This window comes from Triturus cristatus, chromosome 7 (genome assembly GCF_964204655.1).
Source record: "Triturus cristatus chromosome 7, aTriCri1.1, whole genome shotgun sequence".
Taxonomy (NCBI): domain Eukaryota; kingdom Metazoa; phylum Chordata; class Amphibia; order Caudata; family Salamandridae; genus Triturus; species Triturus cristatus.
The window spans coordinates 1,868,927,638-1,868,938,646 of NC_140590.1; the positions used below are offsets into that span (position 1 = coordinate 1,868,927,638).

General features: G+C 44.8%; 1 protein-coding gene across 1 annotated transcript in view; it reads right to left on the reverse strand.

Annotated features, from left to right (window-relative positions):
- The window catches only part of LOC146813544 (uncharacterized), a 455,835-nt gene extending 449,372 nt beyond the window's left edge, over window positions 1-6,463 (reverse strand). Inside the window, exon 1 of the mRNA XM_085614768.1 lies at window positions 6,361-6,463. Coding sequence (XP_085470894.1) covers window positions 6,361-6,406 — 46 coding nt within the window. The 5' untranslated portion in view covers window positions 6,407-6,463. The remainder of the gene's footprint in view (window positions 1-6,360) is intronic.
- Window positions 6,464-11,009: the final 4,546 nt, after the last annotated feature.

The following is an 11,009-nucleotide window of genomic DNA, read 5'->3' on the forward strand; positions in this document are numbered from 1 at the left end:
AAGAGGTGGAGAAAGCCATCGAGGATACGGCTGGGCGCAAGGCGCCAGGCCCAGACGGGGTGCCTTCTGATATGTATAAGGCTGACTCTAGGTACTGGGCTAAAATATTGCTAAATGTTTTTAACTCTGCGGCCGTAACAGCTCCCCCGAAGTCGTGGTCCCAATCGATTATAATCCCTGTGTTTAAAAAGGGCCAAAGGGGAGACCCTAGATGCTACAGGCCCATATCCCTGTTGGACTCTTCATTTAAAATCCTAGGAAAGGTTATTTTGGCTAGGATATCAAATTGGGCCACAGAGAAAGGAGTGATCTACAACGCCCAGTATGGTTTTAGATCAGGGAGGGGAACAGAGGATCAATGTCTTAATTTACACCTAATTGTTGCAAAGTACACAAAAGCTTCAGGGGGCTCGACTTTTCTAGGTTTCATGGACCTGTCTACGGCTTTTGACCTGGTTAACAGGTCTAAGCTTTGGTCTATGCTCCTGGATTTGGGTCTGGATAGGCCCTTTGTGTACTTTCTGGCAGAACTACATAAAGATTTGAAAGCCTCAATAAGGATGACCCAGGAGGGGAAATGTACTGCTAGTTTTAAATCTGGTAGAGGGGTACGCCAGGGTTGTATTCTTGCCCCTATGTTATTCACACTGTACATAAATTCCCTTGAAGATAAATTGTTATCTGCATCTCTTGACATTCCACGGGTAGAAGGTACTCCTATACCCGTACTTCTTTATGCGGATGACACAGTTTTATTGGCCCGGACTCCGCTCGGGCTACAAAGATTATTGTATTCTTTTGGGGATTTTATGAAATCTTTGGACCTTGTGGTTAACAACGGTAAATCCCACATTATGGCTCTGGGTAAGGGAAAGAACCTCCCCAAAACCATTTCTTGCAATGGAGAAGTTATCACTAGAGTGAAAGTGTTCACCTACCTAGGAGTCGTCTTTGACGATAAAGGTACCTGGGCTCCTCAATTATCTATCAAGATTAATGCGGTGCGTAGCTCCTCGGCTGCAATATTGGGTTTCGCGAAAAGGTTGGGAGAGAAACCCTGTGAGGCAATTTTAAAATGATACCAAGCTAAAACGGTTTCAATAGCGAGGTATGGGGCCGCAATTTGGAGGTACATTAAATCTGAGTCCATACAAACAGAAGAGAATACATTTTTACGTGCTCTTCTTGGTATCCCCCAATCCACTGTGACACACTCGGTCCATCTTGAATTGGGGACAGGATATATTTCTGACATTATAAAAATTGCTCCAATTCTGTTATGGATCAGAACCTGGTTGAATTCGGATCTTACGTTGAACCATAGTATCCTGAAAGATTGTATTAAATTAGATAACGTGAAGGAAATTCAGTGGCTGTCCTATATTAAACTGATATCTAAGAAAATTGGACGCCCGGAGCTTTTCACCAATCCCGAAGGCCTATGTAAAGCCGATTTAATGTGGGTTAAAACTTATTATATTAAGCACTGCGAGGTTGAGCGTGAATCCCAGGAGTTATGTAAACCTACAGTAAGGGCTCACCTCTTGCTTATTTTAACTATGTCTATGCACCCATATTTGTCAACTGTTACAAACTCTTATCATAGATGGCTATTGACTAAGTTCCGTTTCAACCAGATCCATTTAGTATTAAGTGTCCCCCAGGGTTGGTCTAGGCCGGAAGACATGGCCCCTTGTAAATGTGATGATTTTTCTTTTCAAGATACAATGCACTTTATGTTTTTTTGTCCTTTGTACCTGGAAGCAAGGAAAAGGTTTATTTTCCCTATTCTGAGGGGGAAAGCCTTTGTACAAGTTAAACCTGCATTGTTGTTTCTACAATTAATGGAATCCCCTGCAACTATGTTTGGTGTTGCCAGCTTCCTCGTTGCAGCCATTAGGTCAAGAAGGAACAGACAGGTAGCATTGTAGGAAATTAATTAGCTTTTTTAAATCTGATCCACCGAGATAAATTATCTTTTTTAATTATGAAATTGTTGGAATGTTTTTTAAACTGTTAATCATGTACTGTATACTTTTATGATTTTAAATAATCGAATAAAGTGGTTCTTGATACATCTGGTTTAGGCTGACAGTGGCCTGTTTGTGCATTCACTCTAGACAGTCACAGAGGGAGCTGAGGTGTGCCCTGCACATCCTGATGGGTCTTCCTGAGCTAGAGTGGTGGGATGAGTTGTCACTGACACCTGAACTGGGCTGTGCCTGTCCTCTCACAATGCTATCTCCCCCCCATGTAGTGTGTCTGGAGCCAGGGCTGGCATTGAAAGGGGGTGTTGTGCACTTCTAAAGTTTGTTTGAAGTTACCTCAACAAGTGCAGGGGCTCTGACCCCATGTTTTTAGACAATGTGTGGGCCTTGTAACCAGATGCTGCTGGCTCTACATTCTGCACCAGAGGATTGCTGAGCTGCTAGGAAGACCCCCACTTGGACTTTGCCTTGTTGTGCTATTCTGATGAAAGAACTGCCTCTTTGCCTGCAAGCACCCTGTGCCCTGTCCTATTAACTGCTTCCTGCTGATTCCGCCCCAGTGATCTCCAAGGGCTTGTTTGCTTGCCCCCCTGTTCTTGGTATCTCAGAGCCACCAAAGTTCCCTTTTTGCCTGACCTGTGAGTGGTGAGTGTGCTTTTTTCTCTTAGAGCTGGGGTTGGTTTGAACAAAGCGCGTTTTGAGCGCTTCTCGATCCAGCGTGTGGTCATCGCCTCCAGCTTGACCTCCCTACCGTGTGGTGAGCGCTCTATTTGTGTCCCCTTTGCGCCTGGTGAGCACTTACTTTCTCCCCCATGCACTCCTATCCCCTATGGGGCTACAGGAAGAAGTCGAGAGTGGTGCGGGCAAGAAGAAAGTACGGCTCTCAACATTGCCAGTGACAGGACAAGCAGAGCTCATGTGCATTAACACGGGAGGAAAGCCACCACATACCCTAACAGGTGACGTGGCCCATTTCTGTGCTAGTGAGACTGAGTTGATGATACCACGACCACACGGCCGTGGGTAGCTGCAACATTTCCAACTCCCGGAGACCTCCTTGGAGAGGTTCCCCAGTGGTGGCACGGGCTCACCTCGCAGAGAAAGGTTCCGTTAGTGTGCAAGAGCAGTGATGAGCCCAGTAGTAAAGCCACCTAGCCCACCCATGCTATGCCAACGGGGGTTTTGATTACCCCCCTCCCGTGGGTCGTATGTCAGGGCAGTTGTCCCTTTTGTAATTTACTGTTTCACTGAGTAATTCTTGAGAGAGGACCCTGGTTCCTTTGTGAAAATCACTGGAATTACCATACTGAATATTATAGGTGCACCCTTGTCCCGGTGTCCTATGTTCTGGCTTTACTTACCACAATGGGTCTAATAGAAGCGCATGGGCGCTGTGACGGGTGTTGTTTATGGTGATGTGATGATTCCGCTGATTTCTTCATTACCTGCTGCATCTTCATGCCCTGAGGTTATGATGTAGGTTGTTTTCCCTTTCATCGCCAGGACTTGCTGACGATGCCCAGCAGTTATGATTTATCTATGTTATAACTTGCAGTGTTTGCCCTGATATTATGATTCATGTCGTTTTATGCCTTTCAATGGCAGGATAATGAGCACCATTTCAGGATCGGCAAATTGTGTACAGTGTCAGTTTTTTATGACGTGTGCAACACATAAGTCTTTATCTTATTGCACTAACTGTGATATCATGACAACTGCCTAGTTGCCAAAGTGATTATTGATTTTTGTGGTTTTGGTCTATGTTTATATGTAATACAGATCTACTACTGTGTGGAGTCTCTTTTCTGGTGTATTTATTGTGTCACTGGTGTGTGTATGTTGCACGAATGCTTTACACATTGCCTCCGGGATAAGCCTGACTGCTTGTGCCAAGCTACCAAGGAGGTGAACCGGGGTTATCTTGGGTGTATAACTCCTTTACCCTGACTAGAATGGTGATTTCTGCCTGATTTAGGTGCATACCCTAGCCAACCAGAAACACCATTCCTAACACTGACCCTAGGCTCTTGGTGTGTGTCAGTGCTGACCATAGCCTCTCAGTGTTTGTCAGTGCTGACCATAGCCTCTCAGTGTTTGTCAGTGCTGACCATAGCCTCTCTGTGTGTGTCAATGCTGACCATAGCCTCTCGGTGTGTGTCAATGCTGACCACAGTCTCTCGGTATATGTCAGGACTGACCATAGCCTCTTGGTGTGTGTCAGTGCTGACCATAGACTCTCTTTAGCCTCTCGGTGTGTGTCAGTGCTGACCATAGCCTCTCGTTGTGCGTCAGTGCTGACTATAGCCTCTCGATGTGTGTCAATGCTGAGCCATGCCTCTCAGTGTGTGTCAATGCTGATCATAGTCTCTCGGTGTGTGTCAGTGCTGACCATAGCCTGTTGGTGTTTGTCAGTGCTGACCATAGTCTCTTGGTGTGTGTCAATGCAGACCATAGCCTCTTGGTGTGTGTCAGTGCTGACATAGCCTGTTGGTGTGTGTCAATGCTGACCATAGCCTCTCGGTGTGTGTCAATGCTGACCATAGTCTCTTGGTGTGTGTCAATGCAGACCATAGCCTCTCGGTGTGTGTCAGTGCTGACCATAGCCTCTTGGTGTGTGTCAGTGCTGACCATAGCCTGTTGGTGTTTGTAAATGCTGACCATAGCCTCTCGGTGTGTGTCAATGCTGACCATAGTCTCTTGGTGTGTGTCAATGCTGACAATAGCCTCTCGATGTGGGTCAGTGCTGACCATAGCCTCTCGCTGTGTGTCAGTACTGACCATAGACTCTCAGTGTGTGTCATTGCTGACCATACCCTCTCAGTGTCTGTCAGTGCTGACCATACCCTCTCAGTGTCTGTCAGTGCTGACCATACCCTCTCAGTGTCTGCCAGTGCCGACCATAGCATCTCAGTGTGTGCCAGTGCTGGCTATAGTCTCTCGGTGTCTGCCCGTGCTGACCATTGCCTCTCGGTGTGTGTCAGTTCTGACCATAGCCTCTCGGGGTGTGTCAATGCTGAGTACAGAGATATCGGCCCACACATATATCAAACTACAGCAAAAATCAGCTACCAACATATCATCAAAGTACGCATACATACAGAAGTATACATTTGCTGCTCTAACCCCACATCTGCTTCCCTTGTTGATATTCGTGTAGATCAGTGCTGAAAACTGTTTAGCACATTTACTATTTTATCATGCAATGCACCTTCCATTGCATGAAAGGTAGAGGGCAGAAATGCTCCATATTTACACATATATGGCTCATTTCTGCTCTCTTCTTGTGCTGGCGCACTGTGTGCTGCATAGTGCCAACACAGGCATCCTTGCTCCATAGTGCAATGGTTCCTGCATTCCTGGAAGGATTGTTTTTGTGCAGAAAGAGCCACCTTCCTCAAAAAAAGCAATCCTTAGAGCCATATTCCCATTTCTATGTGTGCTCCAGGAGGAAAGAGGAAGTAACAAGGAGAAATAAAGATATTTCTAGCTGTTATGCCTCTGTCAGGTAGGCACGCCATTCTGGCATACATCCAGGTTTACAAGTTTTCGTAAATCTGGATTTGCATCAAAATACATTGATGGATGCACGGAGCGCCCATTCTCCACCATGTAACTCCTATTAAAGCAAAGTAATGCCAAGAAGCCCAATGCGCTCCTTGTATTACTTTCTGTTTACTGAACCACGCAGAGCCACGTAAAGTGCAACCATGCAAAGCCTTTTCTCAATGGCAAAAGCTTTAAGTGTCACATTGCTCCAAATGGGTGTTCTTGGGTTGTTACTTGGGTGAATTAACAAAAACATCCACAATTGTTTTATTTGCGTGTAAATTAATACCTCCTTGAAGCAGGAATTAACAAGGGGACATTTCTTATTTGTGCTTAAAATCTACAGATTGCATATGTGTTGCAGGACACAACTAGTACAAATGCATGTCATCTTCCTGAGTTTGTGTAGGTGCAGGAATTTATATTGGAAGGCTATGCTTCCAGTACATATCCTACACCTCTGCACCATTATGCTAGGCTGTGTGTCGTGTAAGGCATCCTAATTAGAGCACCAGCACAGGCGACAACAGCACTAGGACAATGTTAGCTGATATGACCCTACACAATCTTTAACTTCGCCCTGCACTACACAGTGCAGCAAATCCGTCTGCTGTGTTGCATGTGCTGCTATTAGGTGTGATTCCATCAGTAGCCTTGCACTGACCCTGTATAGACTATAATTAATTTACTCTTGTCAGACTGCATCGGACATACTACTAGATAAGAGAGGGGGTCTTCAGCTCCCCTGCCCAGACTGCATATCACTAATCATTGCCTTCATATCAGATTTACTCATCTCAGTCCTGAGAGACTGCATCAGAATTACCTGTAGATGAAGTTGGATTCATTCTGTGATCCCTCCTCGATGCCATCGGAGCCTCCACTAGTGCTCAGGATACTCAGAGGTGCTGGAAGCAGTGAGAGGTACTCGGGTCTGAGCCAAATTTGATAAGCAGCCTGTGGGAGGGTTCTATAAAACTGGCATAGAGACAGGAAACTACACTTAGAAAGAGCTGATGGTGGTATTGTGCAATCTGTGTGTGAGGAGGAAATGATGAGTGTGCAGAAAAACAGCTCAGAATAACCTTCATATCTTACTCCTGAAGAGTGTGTGCATGTACAGAAACTCCAACATAAGCCATTAGTCACTGTGAGTGTGTTTGTGAGTGTGTCTGAGTGTGTGAGAGTGTTTTTGTATGTTTGTGTGAGACAGAGAAGAAAAGAGAGGCGATGATCAGATTGAGGATAAATGATATGCCTCCTAAGCCATGTTCCACCGTGGACTGTGTATGACTGTGTGTGTCAAAGAGAGAGAAGATGACCAGACTGAGGATAAATGAAATGCATCCTAAGCCATGTGTCACCGTGGACTGTAAGTGTGTAAGTGAGTGTGTGTGTGTTTGTGTGTGTGTGTCAGACAGAGAGAGAAAGAGAAAAGATGATCAGACTGAGAATAAATGCTCTGCGTCCTAAGCCATTTGTCACCGTGGACTGTGTGTGTGTGTGTGTGTGTGTGTGTGTGACAGAGAGAGAAAGAGAAAAGATGATCAGACTGAGAATAAATGCTATGCCTCTGAAGCCATTTGTCACCATGGACTGTGTGTGTGTGTGTGTGTTTGTGTGTGACAGAGAGAGAAAGAGAAAAGATGATCAGACTGAGGATAAATGATATGCCTCCGAAGCCATTTGTCACTGTGGACTGTGTGTGTGTGTGCCAGAGAGAGAGAAAGAGAGGAGAAGATGATCAGACTGAGGATAAATGATATGCCTCCGAAGCCATTTGTCACTGTGGACTGTGTGTGTGGTACAAACAGAAAGAGAGGAGATGATCAGACTGAGAAAAAATGGCATGTCTCCTAAGCCATGTGTCACCGTGGACTGTGTGTGTGTGCGTGTGTGTGTGTGTGTGTGTGAGACCGAGATAGAGAGATGAGGAGATGATCACACTGAGGGTACATGATATGACTCCTAATCCATGTGTCACTGTGGACTATGTGTGTGACAGAATGAGAGAAAGAGAGGAGAAGATGATCAGACTGAGGATAAATGATATGTCTCTTGAGCCATGTGTCACCGTGGACTGTGTGTGAGTGTTTGAGTGTGTGTGTGTGTGCATGAGTGTTTGTGTATGTGTATGTGACAAAGAGCGAGAAAGAGAAGAGATGCTCAGAATGAGGATAAATGATACGCCTCCTAATCCATGTGTCACCGTGGACTGTGTGTGAGTGTGTGTATGTGTGTGACAGAGAGAGAAAGAGGATAAGATGATCAGACTGAGGACAGCAGGACCAAGATTATTTGCATATGTCTGGTTGGTATCTGAGGCGGCATGGTGGCTAAAAGAAACAATGGACTGGGATGAGACTTGAGTAATTACCAGTGGCTGAGTTTAATTCAAGCATTCCATCCTGTCGTGCATTTCCTGGGAATCCCCAGGACCTGCGCGTTTTGGATGACCTAAACCGAGGGCTTGGTGTCCCAACCGCTTCCGGACACCCCCACAGGATATGTCAGCCGTTAGACTAGCTGGCTCTACAGTGCCATTACCACCCCCTGTATCGTACAGTGGTGTAGGTAGTTTCTGGCAACTACTGAACATGACAACCCTAATTCCTCAGGGATCGTGGAAAACAGTACAGTACTTTTTGCTCAGACACTCTTGCTTGCTTTCTCAGAAAATACACAGGATGGCAATTTGGATGTTTCAATAAGTATTTATTAATCCAGCGACAGCCTTGTGTAAAACATATTTGCTGCGACTATCAGGAGACAGAAGCATACGAAAGAGATTCCTAGTACCAATATAGTAAATAGTAGATAAATTTTTACCATAGTGCTAATAAGATGAACATAAGCAGTTCAGATAAAAACAGTAGCACTTGCATATTGCTAAAATTACACCCTAAGTAATTTGCCTAAATGTACCTAGCCTAGATTTGTATGTGTACCATGTTTATGCATACTTGTATGTATGTAGCCAAGAAACCCCTAGGGAAGAACCATCCTCCTCACCTGATGGTTGAGAACAAAGGACCCCGTCTCTGCTTTGAGGATGACACCCTGCAAGTGATGTCAGACCGCTGGGTGTCGAAGATTCAGCATGCAGGACCCTGTGTCAGCTTGGAAAGAATTATCCTCTAATTTGCTGGGGGAGATAAGGGTCTTATATACTAGAGTGGTCATTCCAGGGTCTCTTCTAGAATCGATATGTTTTGAAAACAAACATAAATGTTTTGAAAACAATCATAAATGTTTTTCCTAACAAATGCGATCATGCACAGTGGGCTGTTGGCCAAGGATGAAAAAAAGTGGTGGCCCTTGTACATGATAATTGTACATTGCCTGAGGACATGTTTATGTACATCAGGTACAGGGATTAGGATAGAGTACCGAGTGCCTGGTGTCAAAGAGACAGAAGCAAAATGTTAGGTTAATGGTCACCTGTTTAGAATCATTACTGTCGTGTGGATGGTACAAATGTACGTAATAGGGGTATACATGACAGGACTAGCCTAAAAGACATGACACCCACTCCTCATCAAAAGGTCAACAGGGTCAGTTAAATAATGATAAAGCTAAGGCAAGAACAAGGATAAAAATCATTTATAAATAAAGTACTAAAAGCAGTTTAAAAGCCTGTAAAAATGACCATAAAAGAAAAGCCATTTTCCCTAAAAGCGTTCAAAAAGGTCCTCCAAACATGTATGAGTGGTTTTTATTACACTGAGCACCCCGAAAGCCACTATGCTCTGTCAGATCATGGAAGGAAATATAAAACAAAGTCAGTTTCGACCTTCAATTTGTAAAATGTTAAAAAAAATGCTGAATAGTTCCCAGCACAGTAAAGGCCGGATTGCTTATGAATCTTGTGCCGAAGACTCAACATTGCTGAAAATTGCATACGCAGGTGGCAGTTCCTCCAGCACTTCCAATATAATGTCTAGTGAGCTAAGATGGTCATCTCTGGTTTCCACAGCAGCCGCCTGGAAAGAATTAGATGCCTGCACGCCAGGAACTGATGCCTGTACCTCTGGAACAGAGCTGATTTCCCTTCCAACAGGAGCGAAAGCATCCCTTGGAGGCTATAGAAATGCCTTCATCAACATTGGAATACGCTGGGGACAACTGTACACGTGAGCCTGCAAAGGCTCCAGTAGCACGTCTATGTCTGGTGGTGCAACCAATGGAAGTGTCAGACATAGATCCGAACCTGCAGCAGAGGCAGCGGAACATAGACAGGACACAGTCTAGCCAGACAGGTCTGAAAGACAGGAACCAATGCTCACTCAGCTCTCGAAGCCAAGGCGTAGTCAGGTAGAAGACAATATGCTCATGACAATGTTGTTCCAGCAGTGTTCTCTCCTGTTCATGAGGGATTAAGAAGTCCATTGCGAAGCAATAGGATTAAAATCAGGATGCCCGCTACTGATAGCAGGACCAAAAGAAGCCCTCCAAAAATGCTTCTAAGTACGGAGTTAATGAAAGCTGGAATTTCTCCGAAGATGGTCTGAAAGGTGGTTAAGAGACCCGATCCAAGGCGCTTAAATAAGTGTACGATCCCACTGATATCAGACATGTTAAAGATACGATGAACCATTTCTCCTAAATGGATCGGGAAGTTTGTACGGACCAAGCTCTGTATCTCTGCTGAAGACCTTGCAACCTGGATTTCAAAAGTCTCTCGGGCTGAAGTTAAGGCCACATTTTGTTGAAACAACATGGCTTTCAGTCTGCTCAGCGAATCAAACCTTATACTGGAAACATTCAATGAAGGCCACCGTGATGCCTCCCTAACTGTGTGAGCTGGTGGAAACAATACTTGCTTACAACAAACAACCAAGAGGTTTACTGTGACTAGATACGTGATGCCTGGTGCCATCCCGCAACAGCCTTGATCATTCAGCATTAAATAACTGCCATTCGAAAGTAACTCAAAAACTGGAAGAATCACTGCAGCTGGGGAGCCTTTCAAGTAGCAAAATAAGTTCACCTTCGAAGCATTACGCGCTCTGTGACGCAAGACCTCCTTACACACCAAAGATCCACTTAAAGCCTTCTTACAGTCTGTTCCACTTAAGAAAACTTCAGTGTCCTTATTTCTACACTTATATCTGTACAGTAACTCCCAGGTTTCCTGTATGTACCCTTCACCCAACGCTTCATACCTGCCCACTTGGATGTATCTAAGGAAGTATTAAAATTGGAATGTCGCTATTGGCAGTGCCATATAGCCATGAATTATCAAAGGTGGTACATGCACACCAATATTCAAAAGGTGAAGGTTGGGTTCAATAAATTCAAAAAGTTCTGTGTGCAGCTCGGCTATCACTCATTGGTACACACGTGTTTTAATGTATCACAAAAGCATCCCCCCAGGGGAGAACTCCCCTCAGTGCACAGCAATGTTCTCCAGATAAGTGGAGTAACCCTATTCAAAACGCTTTGAGCCGTGTGTAATCCATCAATCGAATTTAT